The sequence below is a fragment of the Neocloeon triangulifer genome, unplaced genomic scaffold, assembly GCF_031216515.1.
Source record: "Neocloeon triangulifer isolate White Clay Creek 2 clone unplaced genomic scaffold, ASM3121651v1 ptg000012l, whole genome shotgun sequence".
Classification (NCBI taxonomy): Eukaryota; Metazoa; Arthropoda; class Insecta; order Ephemeroptera; family Baetidae; genus Neocloeon; species Neocloeon triangulifer.
This window is the reverse complement of record NW_026775554.1, coordinates 9,800,749-9,828,431: the sequence shown is the minus strand read 5'-3', so window position 1 is coordinate 9,828,431 and position 27,683 is coordinate 9,800,749. Positions and strand designations below refer to the sequence as shown.

Genomic DNA, 27,683 nt, shown 5'->3' with positions numbered 1-27,683 from the left:
ACCAAGGTATGAATTTGCAGCGAAATTAACTTGAGCAATGGGTCGTGATTCTCACTGGCTGCATCAGGCCGTTGATTTATCATGCAACTGGAGGATCTCCGTTGAAAAATTCAATTATTTATTGCTCCACTATTAAATATCAATTAAAATTTTTCACAATTCAAAGTTAACAATTTTAATTTAATTAGAAAAAAATTCGGGTTAATTATTTAAATTAATTTGTTCGCGTATATATCTTTTTTATTTCCTTGCTCAGCAGACTGGATAAAAACTTGTTTCACGTAGGTCATGTGCACAACAGTGTATTTTTTTATTAAGGTTGAAAGCGAGTGGAGTGTGCGAGTTTATGTCACCGGGGGCCACGTTTTGCACCGCCTCGTGGTGGCCGCGGCAGGTTTGTCGGTAGGCGTTCGAGTGGCCGTCGCCTCTCCATTACCTGCAACTTCTTGCTGCTCCACCGGCGAGCAGCTCAATTTCCTTCGGAAGAGCATTCGACTGCATGGTGTTGCGCCGACCGGACTAATAAGACACCAACGACCGCGCTCAACTCTCCGACACCATGACAGCGATGGGTCAACTTTTTGTCCTTGTGAGTGTAACTTTTAGTTATATGAATATGTATTGAATTTTAAGAAGTTTTTGAACCACGGAAGTTATTTTTTTTAATTAAAATTTTTATCTCTTATAGGAGTCCACGATCTAATGATTAAATTAGCCAGCTGAAACTATTGTTTTCTTTTTGTGATTTTATTTCTCTATAAAATGTTTTTTTTTAGTAAAGAAAAGCAACAGGAATACGTAATTTAATAGTAATTTATACACAATTACCATAAAATTTATCAACATTTGCCACAATATAGAATTTTTATAAGATGTTAACGAATTCATCTCAAAATCTATGGTAAGCGGTTAATTTATTTTTTATGGAAATCGAACTAAAAGCTTTTTTTATGAATTACATTCACTTCTATATTGGTGTATCACAATAGTTTGTTCTTTTCGTCTTGATTGCTAGAGCTAAATTAGGCGCCGCAAAGAACAATTGGCAGCGTGAAATGACTTAAAAGTTGCAAGGCCGCCGCTGATCAAATCTGCAGCAGAACATCACTCGTTTAACAAAGGCCTTCAAGTAATCGAAAGCGATTTATTTTTTGAAACTTAACGTTCTTTTGCACCTCTCTTGCTCGCAGGGCATAAATCTGACGAGGCCGAAAAGTACCTGCGGCTGCCCTGGTGCTCCTAATTCAAATATGAGTTGCCATACGTTAAGTCAAGGCCATTTTTGTTATTGTTCAACCAGTACATTATACATTACGCGCATATTGTAGAGCCTTTTACAAGAAAGAAGCTGGTCTCTTTTTTGCAGCCAGCAAGGTCGGTGGTCAGTGAAGCGAGAAACTTGGCGGTGCACACCGAGAATAAACTAAATCACGCATTCATGCTCCCACACTAATTACCAATAATTCACTGACCTCTGGCCGCTGAATGAAAATGATACAGAGGGAAACAGAGAGACCTATTAATTTTATTTATAGGAGCTGATGCATCGCTTAAAGAATCTTATATCTTAGGTATTTATGCTGGTCATTGAAAAGAATTCAAATATTTAATTTATTCAATCATTATCGTACCGCAATGTAATTTTGCCTTTTTAATTCTAAAAAATAGCATAATTAAATGCATAAAATTATTAACATCCAGAACCAGGCATAAACAAATGAGGCTATTCTTTTGTAGTAACATTGGTGACATAAAATCTTGCGTGTGAAAACTGATAACCATTAATATTAAATAGTGATTTGAATTGCTTCTCGAATAAGTAAAAGTAAAAAAATGATTTATGTTTTCCGCCTTGAAATATTGAGAGCAATAAATATAATGTACATCTGGTTGATTTTCATAAGCTCTACGCAATACATAATTTTGTTCAATATACTTTCTTTATTTCAACGGCTCCCACGCAAAAATTATTCAACCCACACACGGCTTTGCACTTTTCGGCGCACACAATTTACCTCTGTCGAAGTCACCGGACTGTGATAAATTAGCGCCGATTTCATGCAGACGCACACACGTGTGATTTCTCCTCAAGCAAATATAATAAACCAGCGTCTTTCCGTGTGTTTCTAAAACTCATCAAGTTACATGAAAGTACACAATATAGTTAAGTAAGTGCATTCACTCTTTGCACTGTACTTGCACATACGCGTGCAGCGTTTGCAGGAAAACGCATTTGTAGTAAAACCCCAAATTCGCCCCAGGCAGTTCTGGTTATTAGGTAAATGCTCACATAAAAAGCAGACCTGAGAGATAAAGAAAAAAAACCAAGTGAACGGCTCTCTCGCTTGACAAATAATAATTTAGTGCAGCAGCGCAATGCACTTCTTGCTTTTCACCGCTGGGCGTGTGAGTAATGTGAGTAATGAGGCTGCTTTTATTTTCCACAATTATCCGCAGCTCGCGGCCATCCTGGCAAATCTTGGTCACCACGGTGCAGCCGTACGGGTCGGCGACGCCAGCGGCGCCAGTTTCGAGCGTCCGCTGTTTTTCTCGCCCTTGGAGCCCAAGCTGCGGTTATTCAACGCCTACGCTTCTCCCGAGTCCGCTCCTGCCCCCGTCACCGAACACCCCGAGCCTGAAAACCCGATCACTCCCCGTCTGCCGAACCAACTTGGGGTGCAGTTGGAGAACGTGATCAACTCCCAGCGCTTCCGCTACCCCGATCCGACGACCACCCCTCGCCCTGGAACCTTCAGGGCCAGAGTTTTCGTCCCGCCCGGTCTTCCCAGTGCCTTCTCTAGAGCCGCTCCTGAGCCTCAAAATAACGCGGTGCCCTATTTCACTGCCCCCGACGGCACTCTGATCCCTGGTATTTCTGAGATTGATCAGATCGTGGCTACAAACAGACTGCAGCAAGAGCAGTCACGCAGAGCCCAACAGGACAGCTATCAGGCTCAGGTTGGTCTCTATTTAATTAATTCCTCTCTATTTAATGATTTCAAAGCATGTGGGTTTTATTTTTAATTTTAAGTGAAGATGAATTATAAGAATAATTTATGGAGGATAAAGTAAAAGGTTGAAAAAATTGAAAGAGAAAATTGGAGCATAATTTTCGGTAAATTTTTCAATAATAACTTTAGAGACGATAATGTTATGCGCTTCAGTGACTCTCGGATGCAAATTTAATAATTTTTTATAAACTTTATTATACATTCTGAATGTATACGAAGACCGCACTTGTAATTTAATTTAGGCCACTCTGTTATGAAAATAAAAAAAACTTTATTTTCATTTAATGAGAAAAAAAATCTAAATTTTTCTTATCTCCATTGTGTAAAAGTTTTGAAATTTTCCCTATATTCAATGTTTTAGGTTCTCCAGCGTGTGCAGCAGGAAGCACTTGACGTAATCAGGGAGAGCGTCAGTCTGATCACAACTAATCCTGGCGCCAGGCGCCGACCCAACACCGTTATCCGGCCCCAGCAACTCAGTCCTCCTCCCTCTGCTCCCGGCGCCCCTGTGGTCGTCCCAGGACAGACTCAGGCCATTTTCCAGCAACAACCTGCGCAGTCCGTCGACTATCTCCAGCAGCAACCCCTGCTCGCCCAACCCCAACAAGCCCTGTTCCCAGCGGTGCCCACCCCTCCCGCTCCTCCTGCAATTCCCGCCATTCCCTCTCGCCCTGAAATTCCCGCCATTCCTGAATTTCCCTCTTACCCCACCTATCCCTCACCCCCTGCCCTGCCGACCTCTCCTGCTCAGCAGCCACATACCGTGGTCCACTCACCGAGCAACGCGCCCATCACCGGGGTGTCTTACTCAAGCACCTACCACGTAAGTCTTTCGATTTGCATTAATTTAATTTACACCAAACTCGTGCGTGTTTTGCATACTTGCTGAAAAACTCGTGTTGACGTCAGACACATGCTGGGCACCAGTTGAACGTTGCATAATTAACATAAATTGGGTCAGTCAGTTAATTTTCGCGGCTGGATCATAAAACTGCAAACAACAGTTTGCGTGCAAAATGAATTTCGCAAAACGAGAAAACTCCTAGTCTATTTAGTTACCTATCATATTAAATTAAGTTGTAAATAACTTGCTTTAAATACTTCTCAGCTGACGAAATTTAATTATCTTTTTTTTAATGTATTTCCAATTTGTTCTAACTAGATTTATGCTTGTAAATTTTAATTCCAAAAACCTTTCTGCAGTTCGTTGGATTCTAACAAGAACTGTCTGACAACGGATTTTAGATTCCTCACAGGTTTGTACTCATCTACATTTGACCTCACTAACGTATATATGTTGAGGTGTAACTGAGAGTATATGAAAAGTGAAAAGGAATCAGGAACTAATGTTAAATAATAATATTATTTTTGTTGTAAATTAAAAACATTATATTGTGACGTTAAAACTCGTTTAACTTCCGCGTGATCTAACTGGATGCCATTATAATATCATATTGTGTATTATATCTCAATGAAGAGCTCAAGTGTCATTTGGTAGCGCACATTTGAGTTCGCACGCACACCTTAATACTCGTCTCGTGATCATTACCCGCCGGCCCGGCGCAAAGGCGTAGCTGCGAATTGCATCACGTGGACGCCCGTTTTTGCAATCAAGTTTTATTATACGTGCCGCACAGTCAGATCCCGACTATATGCATGTACATTGGGCTGTCAGTTAACTTATCAACCGGTAATACACTGCTTTTTGAAAGTTGCATACTTCCTCTCATTTGGTTCTTTATCAAGTGAGAGGCTTGCCGCGTGAGAATCGAACTGACCAGAAATTTTTCGTGATTCAGTATTACAAAATAAATCGCACAATTTTCTTGCGACTTCAGAAATCACATGACGTTTCTGCTTGCAGGTGTCTATGAAGAACCCTCAACTGTGATCTTGATCATCGTCATCATCACCTTTAGCCGAAGAATGCAAACTTTTGAGCACCGGCGCCCAACAATATAATTTTTCACTCATCCAGCACTTATTTCGCAACGTTGCACTCATTTCCATTAACCCATCACGTCCACGCATCATTGAGAACACAAATCCTTGAGAGATGCGCGAGATTGAATCATTACATTATTACAGCGCTTGTATATTAAACATTGAACAAAAATGCATACTCATATCAGAGAACACGGACTGTCTTTAATTTACAAACAAACCATGACTGCTTTATTTCAAACACTGAAACTCACTGCAATCAAATCAGCAGCACCGCAAGCACGATTTAGTCTTGCTTGATTTGGGGGGTATAAAATAATAACAGCTCGTTCAATCTATATGAATGATTTTCATGTCATGCCATTTCAATTAGCCCCAATATCGATTTTTTGCCTTAAAAGTAAAAGTTTTTTCGGTAAAAAACACAATTTCAATCGGGATTGAGCTGTTATTATAACATCAGAGGAGCCGTGTTTATAATATTAAGAGCAGCCATCCATCCCACTCATCTCCTCTTTTTCTTTTGCCGCCAGATAAATATGTAACAATGGGTTGAAGAAAGTCGTGACCACAACGCAGACAATCAGTGCACCAGCCTAGGCAGTTGCATCGGTAGCGAGCGGTATAATGTTATGCAATTTTGCAGCAGTTACTATTACACGGTCGTGGAGTTTATTGATCTCAAACTGGATGCAATTTACGCTCGCCGAAGCACAGCAAATCTGTAAATTTGGGACGAACTTGTTAAAAATTAAATTTTCCATTGATAAAAGATTGTTTACTTTTATAATTAGTATCAACTACTTCCTGTGATCTTGAATTAGCCACGGCTTTGACGGAACGCTTTTGAGACTTTCGAGGTCCTGGTGCACGTTGTGCGGCATTTATTTATAAGTTCAGTACAAAACGTCCCTGACGTCACGTCATTCTTTTTTATTTCATTTACTATACACTATATTATGTATGTAATCTTCAACTTATTTGTCTTGGATCCTGTTATTTTTTCGATTTTTTCACTTTCTGATTTGTTTTAATTATCTGCCAAGGTTGTTTTAGTTTTTCTTCATTTTGAGCGATTTCATGGCAGCAACAGAGGTTTTATGGGTCAGATGATTGTTTTGGAACTATTAGTAGTTTTCATTCATTTTATCGCCTCAATGATTTCCTCTTATATGGCTCACGAATTTCAAGGCAAAGCCATCACCCTGCTGAGAAGAATGTGCACTCTGACATTTCACATTCTTATGGATGAAGTGCGCTCGCGAACAATGAGCAGATTGAGCAAACTGCTTAGTTGAAATGAAGGTGCAAATTGACACACGTTATTAGATCGTCAATCACGAATATTTAGAATTGCAATTTTGCTCTATATTTTTAAATCAACAAATATTTAAGAATTCTTAATTAAAATTATATTTTATAGTAAATAAATAATTATACCTTGAATTTTCTTATTGCTGATTACTTATAACAATGAAAGTAACTTTTAAATAATTGTGTCATAAATTAAATTGATAATTGGACTTTTCGAGCAAAAGAAAACCAGATTGAAAAAACCTGCCAATCCAGTCTCTTTCCAATTAGGCAAAAAGCTAATTGAAAATTTATTCCAATCTGACGCGAGCACTTAAAGAAAATAAGCAATTTGACGGTCAGCAAGCTCATCATCTTCATCTGTTGATTTTTTGCTTCACCGCCGGTCGAGATCTCGAAAAGCCGCTCTGGTTTGGCTGGTGGTTGGGCTCGCACAGAAGGTCACGCATTTACCCAGTGGAGGGTTGCATAACAAATCTTGTAAGAAGTGCCAAAGAAAAGATGCTGTTCTGTATACACATGCAACAGGCATGTTGTGAGTGGGAGGTAAACACGAACAACTACTCGATCTGCGAGAGGTGCTGCTCTTTTCATTGTGGAGCATCTTCGCCAATCTTCGCGGTGGGCGCATCAGAGCCAGGTTGTGTGGCGCGGGTCGTCAGAACTTCAGCCTTTTTCGTCAAGTGAAAAAGCTCTGCCTTATAAGGATGGCGTTTGTCAATAAAAGCCAGGTAAGAGATTTAAAATTTAATTATGTTATCCTATTTTTTCCACTACAAAAGTTATAAAAATCTAATTTTTAAGTAATTTACTTAGTTAATCACTTTAGGGTATTATATCGAAAATAAACTTAACAATAACTTTAAAGTTGTTGGTATATAAATTTTAAATGGTTGATAGTTGGAACCCGTTTATTTTTTTTATATAAATTTACTTTTGATATTTTCATGCAAAAGTTTATATTTTACAATTTTAATTGTTTTTTTGTTTTATGCAATTAATGAATATTGTAATTCTTAGTTGCAAATTCTTAGTTTTTTTTAATACATACTAGTTCACGAGAAGAAAAAGATTTGTGTTTTACATTACGAAAAGATTAAATATAATATGGGCAGACATTCTTTAGCTATTTATTTGTGTATTATTTTAACAAAAGACTATAGATGAACACAATGCCAATGCAACAGCTATAAGCCTTAAACCTAACATTATTGTTCTTCACCGCGTGGTATTTATAGTATAGTCCAAACTTATTATTCCTTGGATTCTATAAGGTTAAATTGTGAACCAAAGCTCCCAAGCCAATTTCTTATGTCATGCCGTCAGACAAAAATTTGCATTGAAGGCCGTGTCACGCCACAAATTAGTTACGCATCTCCAAATTAACTAATTTTTATTCCTCGTTTGGTGGAAATCTCAACGCCCAAAACGAGCTCTAATACTGTGTGTCCTTTTATATAAATATAAGCTTTTTATTTCAACAAAAGTTTGTTACTTTTATTTTGCGGTTCAGGAGAGATTCATTCTTTCTTCTTTTTTTATGAGCTGTTAAAAGTCGATTGCCATTTATCACACAGCTATTGTCTCTCAGGGTTAACAGATCATGTCACTTTGACGGGTACCGTGCGTGTCGGGCCACAAGTCGCGCGAATGATGATTTGATTGTACTTTTACGCGCAATGACACTGTAAACGCGCACCCATTGCCATCAATTACACACAATGCTCTTGTACGCCGAGACCCTGCCGGAACAAATGGCATTTCACTCTCAAGTTCAAAAGAACTGCAAATAAATTAATTAAAGAGAGCTGCTGGCAGCAGTTTGTAAGAAATTCAATAAAAACGTTTTTGAATTTACAAGAAAACTTGCACAAGTTCCATTAAAAAATTTAACTAAATAGAAATTAAGTGAAAGGACTTTACGGTCTTGTTGATGTGGAAGACTTTATAATTGATAGTCTGAAGTTAGACTAGGCCGGATATTTAAGTTGGTTCATCCAGGAAGAACTAATAAATAGTGCACTTGTTTGTTCAGATCCCCTAGCGCTTCTCCGTAATCCTGCGAACCGTGAAACCTGCCTTGTGCATTTCTCTGATATGCGCTTAATTCACGCGACTGAAGCTTTCCCCCTAATTAAAAGCAAAGAATTTGAATAAAAAACAAATAATTTCACCGCTCACTTGACATTTGAGACAAAACCGAAAGTTGTGCTCCATGCATGGATCTTTTTGCAGTGGCCTTTAGTTTCAGATAACACGCACCCTTTTAGAATGGAAATTTTAATTAATTGTCCAAAATTTTCTTGCAGGTCTTTGTTTTCTTGGTGCTGCTGCTCCAGCTTGTTCAATTTGGAGCGACGGTCGATTTCAAGTCGCTGATTCCACGCTCAAAAAAGGTAATATAATAGTTACGGCGGCAACAAATATGACGAAAACGAGTGCACCACATAAAAGTGGTACTTGTACAAAGATCACTCCTTATAATAAGCGGCGGCGGCAAGAGGTTTCGACACGACTGCTGGATCCTTCCTCTCGCTTTTCGTGCTCAAGTTAATGGCACCGTCGTTCAAGTAGTGCTTACGGAGACTCTCGTGCGCTTGTGACATTTCCTCCGTTTAGATTTTAACACTTTGGAAGCAGCGTCTCTTCCTCTTGTCGCAAGACCACTTCATAATTGATATTTTAAAAAAATGTTCTATTTTAAATAATATCTTTCCTGCAATTCCCGCTTCCTTATATTGTTTCAAAAGAGAAACAATAAAAAAATTTATTTTCTCCTGCTTTATTTAAAATCTCAAAGGAGGTGCATGGAGGTGGAGGCCTTTTGTTTGATTCTTTTTTATTAAATTTGTCTTAAGTTATGTTCATTATTATTATTTTTGATGAAACAAATGAAGGTCAATGGAGAATACATGTATCGGCATGCGACCGACGACTGGGAGAAAAGCGGCGCGGTGGCTGACCGATGGGAAGAGCGCAAGAATGGAGTAGTTCGTGGACAATACGCCCTCTTGCAACCCGACGGGAAAATTCGCACGGTGGACTACATTGTGCACGAGCCAGGCAAAGGCCCGGGTGGCTTCAAAGTGGTCGTCCGCTACTGGCCCGGTCCTCAGCAGCTCATGAGCTCAATGACCTTGAGTGAAACACTCGCAAACCACCCTCAACCTGCCATCAATAATTACGCCCTATACGGTACTTATAATAAAATTAGTGAAAAATTTTAAGCGTGCAATTTAAAATTTTAGGCAAAGCTGTGGATGACGACCAGTCGGAGAGAATCAGGCGCTCATTGAAAATGTATGCTCCCTTGAGAGAGGAAATGGAAGAATACAAGCAAAAGACCAGATTGCCTTTTGAAGAGGACGTCAGGCATGTCAAAGCGCGGAAATTCGCCAGGAGGGCTAGCAGTAGATAATTTTTTAAATGCAAATAGTTTGTAATTTAATTCACATCTAGTCCTGGCAAACGGACGCTATTGAATTTTTGAGCCCAACTAACATTATGTTTAGTATTTATTTGCTATAATTTAAGCTGCCGGATAACAGTGGTAATAAATTGTTCCATTTTCAAATGAAAACTCATTTATTGAGGATAACATTAACTAACCTGTGGCTTCATTTCTAGCCTTGGATTAATGTTCATGGCTAGAAGTTCAGTAAAAAGTAGCTTTGTGGCATAAGGCATCCTCACTGTAGCAATTTTCTCACTGCTGCGGCAAAGTTGGCACCAACCCTGGTAGCCAAAAGAGCCGCACTTTTCGCACACATCCATCAAGGCAACGTCGCTGGCTAGCATCAGTCTCTCAATTAAAAGATTACTGAAAGAAATAGTAAATTTATTTTCTTTAATAATTTTTATGGAAGTTGCACTAACCTTGCGCCATAGCTTATAAGACAGTCTCTTTCCATCTCTCCGACCCTGAGACCACCATCCCTTGAGCGACCTTCCAGTGGTTGTCTCGTGAGGACAGCTTTGGCACCAGTTGCCCTGGCATGCATCTTGTCTACTACCATGTGCTTCAGACGTTGGTAGAAAACAGGGCCGTGGTAAATGTACGCCTCCAGTGGCTCTCCCGTTAGGCCAGAGTATAAAATGTCTTTGCCTTTGTAATTAAAGCCGTTGCTTTCAAGCTCCTTCATTATGTCTGACACTTTTGACCCTCCAAAAGCTGTATGATTTAAAATAATTTCTTCTGATACTATAATAGTTTTGACATTTTACCAGTGCCATAGTGGAACTTCCCCTCCAAAGCTCCAGCCTTTCCTGCCAGCAGCTCAATAAGCTTCCCTACTGTCATTCGAGAAGGAAAACCGTGCGGGTTCATGATCACATCAGGGCAGATGCCTTGCTCGTTGAAGGGCAGATCTTCTTGGGGTACGATGAGACCAACCACACCTTTCTGTCCGTGTCTGCTGCTGAACTTGTCTCCAACCTCTGGAATTCTAGTTTGGCGCAGCAAAACCTAGGAAAAATTTCCAAATAAGTTGAAATATTAAAAAAAAAATTAATTTTACTTTGATCAAAGTTGAAGCTTCTTTGCTGGTGGTGACTAAGGCTCTTTCAATGTGCCAAGAAGTGCCCTTGGGACACTTGACCCTAGTGGGCTGCTCCCCTTGAGGGCTGTGTTTGTTGACGAGGACAGCACGGTCAGAGACCTTGTCCCCAGGATGGGCAATTCCGTCACTGTCAAGAGCTGAATGACTTTCGATTGGGCGTCTGGTTGTTGGCTCAAGTTTTGGGCCTTGCACAGAATCACTTGTGTGGCTGGCGTAGTGTCTCAGCAGTGTTTTATTTCCCCTGTAAACAACTACCCTGCCATAGCCTCTGTCAACAGAAGCTCTGAGGGCAAACTGACTGTAGTCAAATTATACAATTAAGCTGGTGTGTCTCACTTATTAAGAATTAGGGCGTCTTCAATATCAAACCCACTGTAACTCATGACAGCAACAATTGCATTCTGCCCAGCTGGCAGCTTGTCGTAGTGCACCAATTCCATGGGTCTCGTCTTCACCAACGGACACTGAGGATGGACCATGCTATATTGAAGAGTATCCAGACGGAGACGCTGATTGTAACCAATGGCGCCCATTGCCTGCTTTCCCATGGCACACTGGTAGGTGTTTCTCGGGGATTGGTTGTGATGAGGATAAGGAATCACAGCAGCAACAGCCCCTGGAAATCCATATGTCAACAAATCCATAAAAAATTTAATAACAAAATAATACCCAGAACAGTAAATGGTTCAATTTCCAAATGTGTGGTTTCAGGAGTGATTTCTGTGTCCTTCACTGCAATTAGGCTGTCGTTTTCCTCATTCACGTCCAAGAATTCAACCAGCCCTTGGTTCACAAAGTCCCAAAAGTTCATGCTGCCTTCCTTGAGCGCTTCCAAATGTTGCAGCTGCACTGTTGGCTCTCCCTTTTCAACAACAATATATGGTCTGCATAGACGACCAGCATCAGCACTGATTGTCACTTGCTGATGGCACTCTGAAGCAGCAATAGACACAAAGGGGCGAATCAAGCGCCGACGTCTTAGTTGACGGAATGTGTTTAACACCATTTTATGATTTCTAGTCAATCCTACAATGTTGCCTATGTAAAGGAAAATTTGAGTTCAATATTAAAATTTAAAAAAAAAACCAATAATTACCATTAACAAAAACAAGAAATGATCCTGGTTGGTAAATTTCCTCCCCACCCATTGTTCGCAGGTCCTCTACACCCATGTTAAACAAAGCCCTAATGAGATTTTCCTCTTCTGCGTCGGTGGTCACATGCGCCATCAGAGCAAGATTTTTCACAAGACCACAAGATTCACCTTCAGGGGTGTCTGAAGGGCACAAGAGGCCCCACTGTGACGGCTGTAGAGCTCTTGGCCCAGACACTTTGCGCGTCTTCTCAAACTGAGAGTTGATCCGCATCATCATGCCTAAATAAAAATTCTCAATAATGTTGAAAAAAGCTATTTATATCAACAAACCAAGTGCAGAGATGTAAGAGAGTCTACTGAGAACCCCCGTGACTCCTTTCCTGGCCATCCTGAATCTTTTAATGTTCCAGTTTCCTGAGCTCAGAGCAGCTTCGAGACCATTACTTATTGTGTCTTCTCTCATATGTCTTGTGATGTCAAACTGGGCTGCTTTAATCTTGGGCAGGTTCTTGTCTGCTATCATTTTGAGGTCGTGATTGAGGTATTTGAACAGGTCTTCAAACATGAGTGCCAAAAGCGAGCCAGCCAGTTCTATTCTCTTGTTGCCGTAGTAGTCTCGATTGTCAATCCACGTAGGGTCGGTCTCTGCCAAAATGATTCGCCGCACCATTTGACCAAGGTAGAGAGCTTTCATGTACGAGTTGTCTCCCTCAACCTACAAAAAAATAAAAATAAAAAAATCAGGTCAGTGGAAAATTTTTTATTCAAAAGATTCATTCTAAATCAAAGCAGAGAATTTGTCTATAAAAATTGTCATACCGGCACTTGGGTCAACAGCGTGTTTCTTAGGTGGCTCTTAGCTTCTTCCTCGGGTGACCTCCTAGGGCCACCAAACCTTTTCGACTTCAATCGAGCAGCAGCGTAGGCAATGGCCTGCTGCTCCGTGTACACGCCGGCTCTTTTTGCCTCCCACATTGAGGCCGCAAGTACTTCTTGGACGTGCGCCTCAGTTCCAACGAGCCGAACAACATCGATGTCAGCGTAATTTCCTAGAGCCTTGACAACTATCACAAAGGGCAACTCTTCAGAGAAAGGACTGCAGCCAACGTAGAAGCGCCCTTTTTTTACAATGACAGCTGTGCGGGCTTTGGTGCCATGGGTGGCAGCAACAACTGAGCACATCAGGCCGTGGCGGCCTCGCTCCAACATCGTTCTGTTTTTTGACGCCTGTTCATGCATTAGGACAACCTAGAAATGAAGTAAAAATTAGATTTAAATGTTGAAAGAACATGGAGAAGCAGGATTTCTCAAACCATTTAAAATTTTGTGGTTAAAAAATGGAAATGTTATTTCTATTCTTTATTTATTAACAGGACATCATTTTTAACAATTTAGCTGCTAAATTATTAATAAATTAATTCTAAAATTAAATTCAGCATTTCTGGGACTTGTTGAGATCAGCCCTTAATCTCGTTATTATTCTCCTCACCTTTTCCTGCCCTCGAACAACAAAGTATCCACCAGGGTCAAGCGGACATTCGCCCATCTTAGCCAGTTCGGCCTCTGTCTTGCCGTTGAGAGCACATCTCTCGCTCCTCAACATGATGGGCAAGCGTCCAATGGGGACGTTTTTCTTCATGTGTCTCTCGTGTCCGGCCGTGTACTCGACATCACACAAAATCGGCGCCGCATAGGTGAGGTCGCGGAGCCGGCAGTCGTGCGGAGTGGCAGGTCGGCCCTCATCCAGGCCAGCCTCCTCGAGTCGCGGTTCGCCCACTCGGACGTCCAGGTACTTCAGATAAAAGTTGGGGTCGTGGTCCGAAACAACCGTCGCGTTGGCGGCCACGATTTTTTTTATTTCGTGTCGGACGAAATAGTTGAACGAGTCAATGTGCGGAGCCACGAGACCTTTGACCTGCAGGTAGGCCGGCACCAGCTGCCACTTGTCCTCCAGGGTGTTGATGGGACGCTTCAGGGCATCGAGACCCATGTCCCCAAAGAGCATGCCGGCTGCCGTCATTTTTATCCACGCGACTTCTCTTGGTTTTTACTGATAAATCATCAAAAATATCAAATTTCTGAACGCCTATGGCAGCTGTAGAAGGAAGAATGAAGTCAGAAATCTTGAGTTGCAATTATATTCATCACGGTTAACCACAAACACGTATAAGTCCTGGTCACCGATGGGAGCAGAACAAAAAGTATGTACAAAAAATTAAATCATAATAAAAGCGCCACATCAAAATATACGAGATTTTTGTTAAACACAACTATAGAACAACCAATCAGAATGCATCTTTTCAGAATTTGCGAATAACCGCATAACCGGTTATAAATTTTTGTGAAATTTAAATTGAAGAAAATATTTTTCATTCATTTCTTTTTTCGTAAAAAATTAGTCAAAATACTCCAAAAAAGCGTTAAGGCAATTTAATTTGATGTTTTTGTTTATTTTTTTTTCGATTCAAAGCTCAAAATTGAAGTGAATATTACTCGGTTAAACCGTAAACAATTACCGGTTGCGGATCAAACTCGCCGCCAGGTGGAGTGCAGTGCGAATTGTTGTGGGACGATGTTTCAGATTTGAGAACCATCGATCCAGACGGAGGACCAACACCCGCAGGGATGTGACCGATGGCCAGGGCCACCCTGAAGCAGCTGCTCTCCGTGGTGGTGGTGGGTGTTTTACTCTTGGCCGGTCTCTGGTCCCAGTGCGGCCCAACCCCCATCACCAGGGCCCCGCAGCCTCTGCAGGTAAAAATTATCATGCAAAATTTACAAGTGAATATTCATCTTTTTCTCTCTCACCTACTCTTAACTTGGTGCTTCGACCTCGCAGCTATCTGGTGTGCACTCCTTTATTATGTACACCTACAGTGCTATGTATGTTACACGCACGCAGAGACCGTCTGCCTCTTTTCTGTACATAATATTTTGTTTTTGTACGTGCCGCCGCGTATAAATTTGCTCATATGTGCTTATGTCATTAGCGAGATCGCGCTAAAATAGACACAGGCGGCGGTGAAATTAGGAGGAATGCGATTAAATTTAAATCCGAGCTCCCCTGCAAAAAAAGATAATAATAAATCACGATTTATTTTTGCTTTTGAATTATTATTTTTATTCATTTATCCACATTGATTTAATTAATTTTAGTTATTTTAAAATTCAAGTATTGGAAAACATCAATTTTTCTACAGAAATATAATTGTTGAACAAAAAGCACCACTGCAAGAATTTTGCTCAAAATTTTGAGACTAAAAAGACCCCACCCACCACAGTGAGCCTCTCGGTCAATATAAATGCATTCGAATTCAATTTTTATTTATTTATTATAATATTTTTGTTGTATTGGTTGGTTTGTAATAATTTTTATTGGATATTAAATTACGTTAAAATATGCGTGTCATTTAAAAAGTAAATCTTTAACAAATATTTTGAAGTATTACAAGTAATTATAATTACGAAATATTAAACTCTGGTCATATGCATTTCTTTGGTCAATTACTATTTAATTTTTCTTTTGCTATAAGAGATTGTTTTGTATGTTTTCCTGATTTATATTTCATTAAGTTGTTTTTTTTTCATTATTTAACTCTTTTCATTACATCCGTTAAATTTAGAATTTTAATATTTTTATTTATTTGTTACAATATTGAATTGAATTTTCAGTTTGGTACAGAATTCTATTCCACAGCTGTTTCAAAATATTTTTTAATAAGATATAGATAAATATTGAATTCGGGTCAAGTAAACTAAAGCTTTGGCGAACTAGATGTGAAACTAGCACATATTTTTATTTTACTCCCCTTGATGAAAGGAAAATTTTATATTAAAAATCAGATGTTTTGAAACGATCCGGAACGCCAAAGACACTTGATCCAGCTCGCTAAGTTTTGAAGTGCTTCCAAGCTGCCTACAAGTTAACCCTTGACATCAAAACACTTCCCATATGGCCTATTTGGAATTTTTGACTCGGCACTATTAAGGATTAGGTCTTTTTTCACCGCTGAGTGCCCCTGTATCTTCTCTTGTATGTAAGCGGATATTCCAGTTCCAGACATTCCTGCCAGCGTAAAAAATTATTATGAGCGAGAGATCAAAGCGAATGCAAACACGCCAGAGGGGGAGCGAGACAATGTGAAACATACGGGATAAAATCGTGCCCGACACGCCGGCCTGATAAAAATTTTCCCAGCAGACGTGGTTCGGATTTTTGCTAGCGCCTTTTTTATTCGAAGCTTCCAGACCAGACTTTATGGTTGCTGTGTGTTTTTTATTAGAACTAAGTGAGAGAGGATATTAAAACTATTTTTAAAATTCTCTAAGCAAAGTGGCAGAGATTCTTGATATGTGATAATGAAGGCTTTTAAGTTGATCAGATTTTATAGGTTTTTTCACATCAATATTAATTAATATCATTTGTGAATATTAAAAAAGATTCTGGAAATTTTAAATTTTATGAGCCTTGGATGAAAAATAAATTGTTGACAATATTTATTTTTTTTTCTGCTGGAGTGAAACAAGTGCCAATGGAAGTCGATTTGCTTTTGCAGGTGGCTTACAAGGACATAGAATGCCAAATCAACGGCGAGTACAGCGTGGCCTGCCTTCGGCAAGAGGAGCAAGTGTGGCTGCCTTTCTCTTTCGTGCACAAGTACTTTGAAGTTTATGGCGAGTTGGGCCAGTCGGCCGACGGGAGCGAGCGCTTTGACTTCTGGCACGCCACGGCCAAAGTGTACAAACCCAAGGCCGACTACGACCCCCAAGGAGTCTTCCTCTTTTTTGACAATTACAATGTGGAGGTGCGCGACCGGGTCAAGTGTGTCTCCGCAGACGAAGGTAAAATATTATTGGGTTTTATGATATTTAAATTCAATTGAAACCATTTTTAGATGGTCAGTAAATCAAATTAAAATGTTTTTCTATTCAATACTAGACTTAATTTTCACGAAATTTTAGAAAATACCCTGGAATTTTGAGCCTAGGTTTTAATTACATGTGTAATTTTTAAATCAATATTATTTTGGTAAAATTTAAATATTATTTTTTTTTCAGGAGTTCCAATCTCAACTCAATGGGATCCATCTGGATACTATTATCCCACACAAGTGGCCCAGTTTGGCCTGGCCCACTACAGCAAGAATCTGACCCAGCCGCTGCCGACCCGACAAACGCTGGAGGACGGAGGCGACTCCGCCTCCGCCAAATGGATCTCCGCCTCCTCCTCGTCCTTCAAGCGAATCTCAGACTCTGAACGCCAGTCAAAAGTTCTGCTATTCACTGGCCGCCTGCACACAGTCACGGCCGCCGACTTGCCATATTTAGACGTCGACGTTCTTTTCAAGGCCAACAGCTCGTTGTGGGTGGCTGTTGAGCAGAAGGGCCAGCCAACCAGGCGAATTCACTATGTCTGCGGCCAGGATAGGCCAGTGTGGGCCGACGGCCGCGACGCTTTCTACGGGATGGGGTCCTGCGGCCGCTGGATCCGACTTAGCCGAGACTTAGCCCTAGACCTGCACAAAGCTATTCGCACCCCTAGGCGGCCGCGAGGCCTGCAAGTAGTGGCCATTGGTTTGGACGGCGAGGGCCGTCTTGATGATCTCTCCATCGCCTCTGGGTCAAATCATGGGGCCCTTTTCTGGGCCTCGGCCCAATGGTTTGTGCGCCACCAGACCTCTGAAGGCGGGTGGCAGATTCCAGTCCGGCGCCGTTTGGCCGCTGGAATGTCGGTGTTGGCCCCTGGCTGGCTCTCGGCCATGGCCCAAGGGCACGCCGCCTCCATCTTGGCGAGGGCCTACCTGCGGTCAGGAGACAAAAAGTACCTGACGGCGGCCGAAAACGGTCTGCGACCCTTCCGGGTGGCCTCGGCCAGGGGAGGCGTCCGGACCTCCCTGTGGGGCCACCCTTGGTTCGAAGAATATCCCACCTCACCCCCGTCACTTGTGCTCAATGGATTCATCTATGCCCTGTTGGGGTTGCACGACCTGCGCGTGATCGGCCGTTCCAAGGAGGCGGCCGCCCTCTATGCAGAGGGACTGGCCTCTTTGCGCGCCCTGCTGCCCTTGTATGACATGGGCAGCGGCTCGGTCTACGACTTGCGTCACGTGACCGTGGGCTGCGCGCCCAACGTGGCCCGGTGGGACTACCACGCCACCCACGTCAACCAACTGCTGCTGCTTGCCACGGTGGAGCCTGCCGAGGAGCTGCTCGCGCGCACCGCCAACCGTTGGGCCAACTACATGCTTGGCCACCGCGCTGCACACAATTGATATATTGCTGTTCGTGGAAAGAATTAAGATAACGTCTCAAAGAAGAATAATAAATTATATTAAGAAATATATACTTTCGGGGAAATTCAATGTACTAATATTAGTGCTTGCTCAACTAGGGACGCATAGGAGCTTACCAGCACTCGACAATACCATGTGATAACTCTTGCCGCATTCCTGACTAACTTGATTATTTAATTGTATTTAGAGTAATAAAACAGGCGAGCTAACCGCACATAAAATTTTTCTGCTATTAATTTCTTCTTCGTAACCCAACATTTAGCTTTGAAACGGGTTGAATTCTCAATTCTTCATCGCACCGCATATAATAAGAAAGTGCTTTTTAAAGAAATAAAATGCAATTTTTTTTACAAGAATAGCAATATAGTTTAATAAATGATCACAATTAACAACCTAAATGCCTAACTTATGCGTGTATGTACACAATCTCACAGCCAACCGAGTCTTTTTTTCATAAGGCCTTATTGACCAGGGTCTCACGTGGAGCCGTTCGCACAATTGCTTTGAGACCATGCGATTTACGGATATCGTCATCGTCGTCTTCAAAGCTCATTTGCGCGTGAATGCACTGAGTCGGCGATCTACCAAGGCGCGGAGACCTCGATAACCTTGGAGACCTCTTGTTCATCTGCTTCTCTACCCACTTGAGCATAGTCAAAACTGCATCTGGATCTGCCAGCCTGTAAAATTGTAAAGCATTAAATAGTCAAATTCAATTTTATTTCAAACATTTACAAAATTCTCGATTCAAATTAATTTTTTTTACCTGAAGTTGGCTGCGGTACGAACGGCTGGACTTGAGTCGACTCTGAAGGTGCAGGCTATTCCCTGCAGCGCTTGCATTGCGTCTTCATTTCCAGCGTATATAACTCGAACTCTCTCGGTCCAGTCAACGCCATACATGGTGCGCAGAATGTAGATAGAAGCCCGTCCTTGGTCCCAGCGCACAGGCGGCTTTGCCTCGATTGCCATGTGTGCTGCGTGCGGCTCGAATCCGGCTTCTTTGAAAATTTGGCCGGCACGCTTCACAATCGCAGCCCTGGCTGTTACTGGAGTTTCCCGGTAGTGGAATGTCAGCAGAACGCCTTTGTTCTCCACCCAGGCTCCATCACGGCACACCTACAAATTATTTTTTTTATAAAAATATTTCCACAGGAAGAAAAAAAAATAATAAATTAATATACTTGAAAGTTATGCAACTTGCATCACTTATAAGTTATGCTTGTTGCATGCTAAGCATTTTGCAGGCGTTAAAGCTAAATAAATAAACTATAAACTTAAGTTCATTGTTCATTAACAAAAAAGGAAAAAAGAAATTATTATCATTTTAAATTAAAGAAATATATTTTAAAATTATTATAAGGTGCTTTAATAATTTTTGAGATTTATAATTTTAATTTTCGTTTGAATCTTACCTCATCTTGCAGCGCTTTCAGCAACTCCCTCAACTTCTCCTCGTATTCCAATGGCACAGGATGGACGAATTTCGTTCCGTCAGGGTGGAGGATCTCCAAGCCGTGGCTGCCAGCATAGGTGATGCCGTCAATGCCAACCATCCTGCTCAAATTGCCCAGCGAACGTCCGGAAATGACCACCACGTTCACATCGGACATATTGGCCAACCTCTCAAGGACCCTCCTCGTCTCTGCAGGCATGATTGCGAGGTCAGGGTGCGCTGCCAGGTGAGCCAAGGTGCCGTCGTAGTCAAGAATCAGGCTGAGTTTGCAGGCGGCGTCCAGGTCCAAGAACTGCCCAAAATCGTCTAGGGTGAGCGGTGACAGGGAACCGGCCAGAGACGATCCGTCTTCGACGCCTCCCATGGCGTCCAGGAAAGACTCGAGCCATCGGGACACGTCGTTGTGGCGTTCTCGCCTGCGCAGCTGCGTCATTCGCAACTCACGCTCGTCCAGAGGCATCGAAAGGGCCCTGTGGATGGTCTCGGCCACCTGGTCCAACTCGTACGGGTTGACGACAAGGGCCTCGTGCATGGCGCCGCCGGCACCAGCAAATGGAGACAAAATCAGCACGCCTGGTTCCCTGATCTGGCAGGCCACGTACTCCTTGGCTACGAGATTCATTCCGTCGCGCAGAGGCGTCACCAGGGCCACTGCCGAGTCGCGGTAGAAGGCGGCCAACTGCTGTTGGGATACGCAGCCGTATATGTAGCGAATGGGCGACCAGTTGGCCCGAGAGAAACGGCCGTTGATCCGACCGATCAATTGGTCCATCTCCTCTTTGAGCTGTCGGTACTCTTTGACGTCCGTGCGAGAGGGAACCGATATCTGAAGGAAGGTGACCTTCTCCAGGTATTCAGGGTGTTTTTCAAGAAGGATCTCAAAAGCTAGAATGCGGTTCACCAGACCCTTGGTGTAGTCCAGTCGGTCCACGCCGAGAATTGTCTTTTCTTCTGTTGTTTTTAGCACCTAAACAAAAACAATTTTAAAAAAATTATAAAAATAATATTTTAAATAATTTTTTTTAAAAGTAATTAAATATATGCGTGTTGTTACTGTTGTTCGATGATCAAACATATATGTTTGCAATTCATTAAATAAGGTAGAATGTTTTTAAAGATATACATATTATATTAGATACCATAGAAAGGGTATTATTCATTTCAAACTAATAATCATTTTTGTTTGCATGGTGACAAAAGTTATTTTCGCTTTTCCTATTTGAATTTCAAATGAAGAAAAATAACAAACGAGCCATTCTACCTCACAGCCTTGAGCATTTTATAAGCTTTGCAAAAAAATTAACAGTAGCGATGGAATGATTAGATAATTCATTTTTGTTTTCATATTCTCTTGCCATTCACTGAAAGATCAAGGGCGTGATCTTTAAAGGCCATGTGAGCTCTTAAGTAAACAAAGAGCCCTTTTTTGCGTTTCAAAAACAATAAGAATTTTAATATTGTACCATAAGAGATCAGAACTTTGAATTAATTGCAAAATTTGCTATTTCTTGCGCACATATAATTACGATTATACCGCATGACATTTTATTTTCCCGCCCTCTTGCAAGCGATCAAGTCTCCGCGCCTCCACCCTGCTTCCTCCCCTACCTCCCACGGCTCAGCAAAACCCCTTCCATTTGTTATGATTTTTCTGAAGTTTCGCCTTGTTTTCATGTGTGCATAACAATGTCATGCATTCTGTGCTTAATCGTCAATTTTGATCTTCTCATAATAATACATCGGTGGTTTGAATTATAAGACGAACCTTCGGGGAATTTTCTGCAAGTTCCACGAAACGGTCGAATGGAATTCCGATTGGAAGGGCGCGAATGTGGATTGTCCTTCCGGCCAACTCCACCATCATCTGGTTCCGATCGACTCTGCATCCGAGACGGCGAGAGCAGCAGTCGATGAAGTTGAGACAGTAGTCCTCGATGTGAAAACCCACCACGTCGCAAGCTGACGGAGAAATGAATTTTTATTTTTGGAAGACGACAAGTTTTGTTTTTGTTTATCTCACCGAGCATTCCTTGGAGAATCTGGTCATCCCACGGGAAGAGTCGCATGATGTCCCACGACGGGAACGGAATGTGCAGGAAGAAACCAAGTCTGAAACGCAACCCCTCTTCCTCGGCCGCCTTCCTGATGGACGCGGCGGCTACGAGGAGTTGGTAGTCGTGGACCCAGACGATTGGTGACACGTCCGTCCTACCTTCAGCGTCCAGCTTGGCCAGGGTGGACCGCAGAGCCTTCAGCGTGCTTCGGGCGAATTCCTCATTAACCTCGCAATAGGCCTGAAGACACAGACGATAAGGTAGGAATTATTTAATATTCATATTATTGTGTGTATATTTTATTTAAATTATTGAATTTTGCGCGTGGAGAAAAGTATAAAGATTGCTGATTTAAAACATTATCATCAAGATGCTAATTGAGTGTGTGGGCAAGAGGACATAATTATCGCAACATATGATTCCAAGGCCGGGCGAGCCTCTTTTCGCGACTTCGTGCGATTATCAAAGCCACTTAACTTTTTTGTTTCAAGCAGTTTCAAGTAAATAAATAATTAAGTATTTTTAATTAAAACGATTATAAACGGTGCAGCATAAAAAATTAGAATTTTTCTTTTATATTAAAGAACTTTGATCGATTGTAATATCAATATCAAAATTTTAACTTTAGCCATGCATTTCCTAAAATAATATTATAATATTTTTTTCAACAATACTACTCACGTTCCAAGTGTCCGCTTTGAAAACAGCCCTGTCGGGCATGGAGTGGAACAGCGGCCAGAAGGTTCCGTTGCAGCAACCGTTGTAGTACGCGTCGAACTTGTCCTTGGCCACGTTCACGGCCACGACCTGAATTTTCAAGTTGTTCGCGATTAAAAAAAACCAGTTTCCGATTTGAGTCCAAGGTGTAACCTGGTCAGACTTGAGTCCTGCCGTGGGTGCCTGGTCGCCGGCGTCTGACTCGGGAATCGTTTCCTCAGGGAGCATGTCGTAAATTCCAGGCCATCCAACCCACGTGCCCTTGCACTCGATCACCACTGGGGCAACCGCGGTCACCAAACCTCCCGCACTATAAACATTTATATAATTTTTTTACAATACTTTTCAAAATTGAGGGATAAGTGCAATTTTTTTTTAAACTGAATATTTATTTTAATATAATTTTTAAAGCATTAAAGATAAAAAAAAAATTATAACTGGTTATATGAGTGTATGTTATAACCTGATAAGGATTTGAGCAAATGATATGAGTCGTGTAAGCAAATCAAAGTTGTTGGGAGCAAACAGCAAGAGAGCAAATGGTAATTTACTGCAAACTCGTAAATTGATCATCATCTGATGGCACCCTTTGGTGCTTATCAGTAAAAGTGAGCATTCCAGATGCAGCAGTGTTTTGTTGTTGACTCGGGAAAGTAAGCCGTGAGGTTGTCAAGTGTGCAAATGTGCACTGACACGGGAAATACGCCGCAAAAGTCAACTTATTATTATGGGACAGTGCGCGATTAACGCCTCTGCTTGTTTTGAAACGCGTGTGTCTGTTGACTTGACATACCTTTGCTTGCGTTCAAGGCGGCCATCGTCTGCTCGAGCCAGGACAAAGGGTAGTCGGTTCGAGACGACCACCAGCGGTGCCGGGAAGGCCCGTCCGGGCACCATCTCTCTCATAATTTGGGGCGGAATTCTAGAAAATAAAAGTTATTCATAAAAAAATCTGTTAATGTTCCAGAAAGATAAAAAGAATGTATAAATTATATACATATTTAAATTTGGAACTCGTCAGTGCATGATAAAAAGTTTTTTGTGTAAAAATTTCTTTCTCGAAAATTCCTTATTTTTCCAGAAAAAGACGTAAATGGAATTTAAGAATTCATTAATATTATTAAGTGTTGCCTACAAAATGTAATTTTAGCCTAACTAAACTAGTTGGTGGGTATTGAAAATTATATAGTAATTCCAATTAATTGTCACTGATGTCACTCATGATTACAGAAAATCAATGACAGACACGTCAGTCATACTGACATTCAATTTGTTTTCCTCGCTAGATAAAGAAAGAACCCAATTGCTAATTATGAAATATTGCAAAGAGCATTTTTTTTTTCTTTTTCCGATAACACAACCCACACTCGTAACACGCGGACAATGCGTGATCCCTGAATGAAACGCTATTATTCTCCAAGTGACTCATTTTCCCTGTATTCTTACGCAAAACATAAACGTCTAACCAGTCTCACCGTTTACTGCGATAACAAAGAGTTAATGGGGAAAGTCGAGCTCCGGGATATAATAGGAAAATTATTTCTTGGGAAATTTGAGATCAAGAATAGCGCACAAAATATATTTTAATTTGATTTTTCCCTTTAAATTCAAATCAAATCGTTTTTTTGAAATCACATTATTATTCTTTTACAAAAAATCTAAAGTGAAACATTTTGATATCACATTGAAATTTGTCATTTTTATTATTTAAAAAAATAATTAATAATAATTGTAATTGTTTTAATATTTTAATTGAATAAATTTTTTATTTAAATGCTTAAGTCTAAAGAAAGACTCATTCTTTTCACTTTTACAGAGAGAGAAAAATATAAATTATTTCAAATTATTCAAATTTAAAAATTTTCAACTAAAGGACCTTTTCTACTGGAAGCTCAAGCTTATACAATAATGCACCGCGCAATTACTGTGTGTACACACAACGAGACCAACGATCAAAACGTTTTTAGATCACGTGTGCCACACGTGGGGTTGCGCCACGCGACCCCCGTTGACCCGGGGGGGCAGCTCGGACGCGCTTATCATCGCGGAGCCGCGCAGTTGCAAAAGCTGTTGACAGCGAGCGAGCGCGGCGCACTCTCAGATTCGCAATCTGCACTGGCCTCGTTTGTCCAGAGCCAACAGGCCGGCCGGCCGGTGCTGTTTATCTCGCGGGGTGATAATGCGAGGAGGCGGCAATTATGGCCCACGCTCTGATTGCTTCAGTGACTTGTTTTGCCCAAAAACCTCATGCGGGAAGAGCGATTTTGTTTTAATCTTATTTTTATATTTATTGATTGATTGTGAGCATTTTCCTCGTGCTTTTTTTTATCTCCTTTGTCCCAGAAAGTTGACTTGTAATCTACAATAAATAAGTGACAAATCAACAGGTGGACGCGCGCATGCACCTTAACTTTGAGAGATGAGCTTTGTAATTTGCCCTCGCCACCGGCTCGCTCGCGGGTCTACGACCTTCGAATAGTTTCATAATTTTTTCAAGCACGCTCGAAATCTTTTCAGTAAAACGCAACTTGTCAAACTGAAGATTGACAAGTGAAACATGCAAAATAATTTTTCTCACGCGCTCATCATGTTCTTTCAAGGCCGTCTGCTTGCGAGTGTGTTTGCATTCTTTCTTGTTGCGTTATTTGGAATTAAAGAAATTAATATGATAATTTGAACGATGAAAGACAAGAAGTCAACGCAAAAGTTTTTGAGCTGCCCAGTGGTCGCGCACTCTGTGACTTGACCTCGGAGAATGAACACGAGTTGGTGAACTTTGGGTGGCTCGAATTAGCGTCCCCAGAGGTTAAGCAATCGTCACACCAAAGGAGCTAAAGCGGGCAGGATATCAAAACATACGTCATTCACGAATACTGCGAAATATACAAATTGACTATTACGACGGTTGACAAGTGTTAATGGACTGAAATTATCAGCCTACGCATTGGACTTCTTATTTTAAGATTTCTTTAAATTATCATTCATGTTGTGCATTAAAAATTGATATTAATCTCATTCATGCATGTTTATCAAAAATATTATTTATTAATTTGAACAAAGAAGAAAATATTTTATGAATTTCTTACAATTAAAGAAATCATCAAAACACCATACTAGATGTAAATATCGGCCAGCAATCAGTCACTCACGAGTGCAACTATCGTACAAACTAGTGGAGTTTGAACTATTTCAATTTAAAGCTAATTTATCTAATCGCCAAAATATTGCCTCGTGGCCGGTGCTTCAATTAAAAAAATCATGAACTAAGTAAAGAAACATAAAATTTAATAATTAATAAAAATAGTAATGCTTTACCACATCGCAGAATAATTTTTTTATTATTTTTAATTGGAATTGATTGAATGGATACAAATCAAAATATTATTTAAAAGAAAATTAATTTACCTGATGCTTTTTGTAATCCAGTAGATAATGCAAAATAGAGCGAAGATTGAGACTGGAGGGGTCCAGTGGCTGACCGGGTGCTTTTATATCTTCTGCTCCTTCCATCAGAAACACACTCGTCGAGTCAAATCTCTCCCACCTCCCTTATCACTAGCTGGGTACAGCTACGTATTTGTTCTCCGTTTCTCTTTCACTGGCAAACAACAACAATTTTTTTCATTCAAAGTGCGCAGATTGAATATTTTGTGAAAAAAAGTTTGAAATTTTGTGCATTTTTTTCCACTTATATTGAATTGCGCTATTGCAGGGTGTGCGTAGTTCGGGTCACCGGAATTGAAACAAACGGCCGATTGATTAGCGGCCAAGGCCTCTGCGCAGTGGCCTCGCAGACGACCCCCCGAGGCTGCGGTCAGCCGGCTCTTATGGCTTCTCCAGTAGCTGCCCCACATTCTGCCGCCCTCGCCCAAGGCATTGAACTTTGAGCCGCCAATTGAAATTACATTATCTAAAACTTTAAAATTAAACGTTTAATATTATAATTACAAATTAATAAATTAAATGATTACAAAATCAATTAATTTGTAACAATATTTTATCTTAGTTATTCAATTAAAATAAATTAAATACAATTTTAAACTTTAATAAATAACAAAGAACTAACACACGCTCATGTGATCATTATTTCAATTGCAAATAAAAGGGCCTAAACTCTTTTTATAATTTTGTACAACAAAGTCGTAGAGTATTTATATGCTTCGGAGAATCAAAAAGTCAACTTTCAATAGCAAAACAGTAATATCATGTGCATAAGAAATCAAAAAACCCAAAATGAAACGTTTTTATTTAGTTTCAAAATAATGTTTATCAATGGGCATGGATGGGGCGCTATTTGTTTGTACCCTTTAAATTGGTCAATGGCTTCATTTCCAACGTTCGGTTTTTATTTAGAGTAGGATTTTGAAATTTCAATTACAAATACCTGAAACTTGAAATCAAATGAAAAACGTTACGATTTTTAATGTGCTTTCAGTCAATAAAAGATCGATGAAAGTTCAATGGATCTTATATATCTGCAAGAAAGTGACAACCCCAGCACATTCTCTGTCTAGTGTCACTTGCATGATTTCATTCAGCAAAATTAACAGAAAGGAGAAAAATAGTAGCTTTTCAATGCTGGAAAATGTGCCACAATTGCACAACGAGCCAGTAACACAAGTTTGTACACAAATGACGCGTGTAATTTTTCGGCACGTTAACCACATAAGTGATATTTCCCTTGTAAAATTTGTACATACTAAAAGCCATTTGTGGGAATCAAGAACATATATTGAAAGGTGCCGGTTAAAATCTGTCAAAATTTAAATAGCTTTTAATATTACTTATGAAATCTTTTAGAAGTCTGTCATATTCGCAGCTATATAATTAAACAATTAAATTTTGAATTTTTAAATAATATATTCGGGCATTCAAGCCAAGAAATTAAATTTAAATAATTTTTAAACGGAAAGTTCCTGGAGATAATTGCGCCGTCGAAACACGCAAAATACAGCAACACAGGCGTGCTAAAAAATTGCGACTGCAATCACAAGCGTGACTACTTAATACGAGGATTGAGAAATTAACGGAAAATTTCCGTCGTAGTGGTTTGTCAGTGAAAAACAAAACAACAAAAGCCGGTGAGAAGCTGTATTTTCAGTACAGCAAAATAGCCGTTTGCTACAATGTTTGAGCTTATTGTGTCAGAAGAAGGAGAGCGGTTCAGTTTTTTTTTACTCGTAGGAGCATCAGGTGTCATTTGTCATACGACGTGGTGAACACCAGAGTAAATCCACCG

General features: G+C 40.6%; 5 protein-coding genes across 7 annotated transcripts; 3 read left to right on the top strand and 2 right to left on the bottom strand.

The window, feature by feature from the left end:
- The first annotated feature begins 396 nt into the window (after positions 1 to 396).
- LOC132197778 (uncharacterized) lies at positions 397 to 5,149 on the top strand. Of its 2 annotated transcripts, XM_059621315.1 has the most exons (5): positions 397 to 589; positions 2,458 to 2,958; positions 3,373 to 3,834; positions 4,215 to 4,267; positions 4,876 to 5,149. In XM_059621315.1, the coding sequence occupies exons 1-4, from the start codon at positions 560 to 562 to the stop codon at positions 4,227 to 4,229; spliced, it is 1,008 nt and encodes a 335-aa protein (XP_059477298.1). In that variant the 5' UTR covers positions 397 to 559; the 3' UTR covers positions 4,230 to 4,267; positions 4,876 to 5,149. The 2 variants fall into 2 exon arrangements, with proteins under 2 accessions (XP_059477298.1, XP_059477296.1); XM_059621313.1 differs by lacking the exon at positions 4,215 to 4,267 and having other exon boundaries at positions 400 to 589.
- A 1,563-nt stretch (positions 5,150 to 6,712) lies between these two features.
- On the top strand, positions 6,713 to 10,069 carry LOC132198256 (uncharacterized). The gene is made up of 4 exons (XM_059622186.1): positions 6,713 to 7,000; positions 8,579 to 8,665; positions 9,167 to 9,464; positions 9,518 to 10,069. Exons 1-4 carry the CDS (start codon positions 6,977 to 6,979, stop codon positions 9,685 to 9,687), a joined length of 579 nt encoding a protein of 192 aa, XP_059478169.1. The 5' UTR covers positions 6,713 to 6,976; the 3' UTR covers positions 9,688 to 10,069.
- LOC132198253 (DNA-directed RNA polymerase III subunit RPC2) lies at positions 9,836 to 14,152 on the bottom strand. Its single transcript, XM_059622181.1, has 10 exons — positions 13,414 to 14,152; positions 12,744 to 13,172; positions 12,255 to 12,639; positions 11,925 to 12,203; positions 11,498 to 11,866; positions 11,165 to 11,444; positions 10,787 to 11,111; positions 10,494 to 10,734; positions 10,146 to 10,440; positions 9,836 to 10,089 (listed from the first exon to the last, which is right to left on the bottom strand). The coding sequence occupies exons 1-10, from the start codon at positions 13,942 to 13,944 to the stop codon at positions 9,870 to 9,872; spliced, it is 3,354 nt and encodes a 1,117-aa protein (XP_059478164.1). The 5' UTR covers positions 13,945 to 14,152; the 3' UTR covers positions 9,836 to 9,869.
- Positions 14,153 to 14,488: 336 nt separating this feature from the next.
- LOC132198255 (D-glucuronyl C5-epimerase B) lies at positions 14,489 to 18,438 on the top strand. Its single transcript, XM_059622185.1, has 3 exons — positions 14,489 to 14,678; positions 16,481 to 16,766; positions 16,983 to 18,438. The coding sequence occupies exons 1-3, from the start codon at positions 14,559 to 14,561 to the stop codon at positions 18,194 to 18,196; spliced, it is 1,620 nt and encodes a 539-aa protein (XP_059478168.1). The 5' UTR covers positions 14,489 to 14,558; the 3' UTR covers positions 18,197 to 18,438.
- Positions 18,439 to 18,558: 120 nt separating this feature from the next.
- Positions 18,559 to 25,975, bottom strand: LOC132198254 (uncharacterized). 2 transcript variants are annotated; one of them, XM_059622183.1, is made up of 9 exons: positions 25,850 to 25,975; positions 23,238 to 23,366; positions 22,598 to 22,754; positions 22,409 to 22,534; positions 21,694 to 21,967; positions 21,439 to 21,632; positions 19,633 to 20,640; positions 18,984 to 19,336; positions 18,559 to 18,897 (listed from the first exon to the last, which is right to left on the bottom strand). In XM_059622183.1, exons 2-9 carry the CDS (start codon positions 23,348 to 23,350, stop codon positions 18,669 to 18,671), a joined length of 2,454 nt encoding a protein of 817 aa, XP_059478166.1. In that variant the 5' UTR covers positions 23,351 to 23,366; positions 25,850 to 25,975; the 3' UTR covers positions 18,559 to 18,668. The 2 variants fall into 2 exon arrangements, with proteins under 2 accessions (XP_059478166.1, XP_059478165.1); XM_059622182.1 differs by lacking the exon at positions 25,850 to 25,975 and adding an exon at positions 25,023 to 25,178.
- Between the last annotated feature and the right edge of the window lie 1,708 nt (positions 25,976 to 27,683).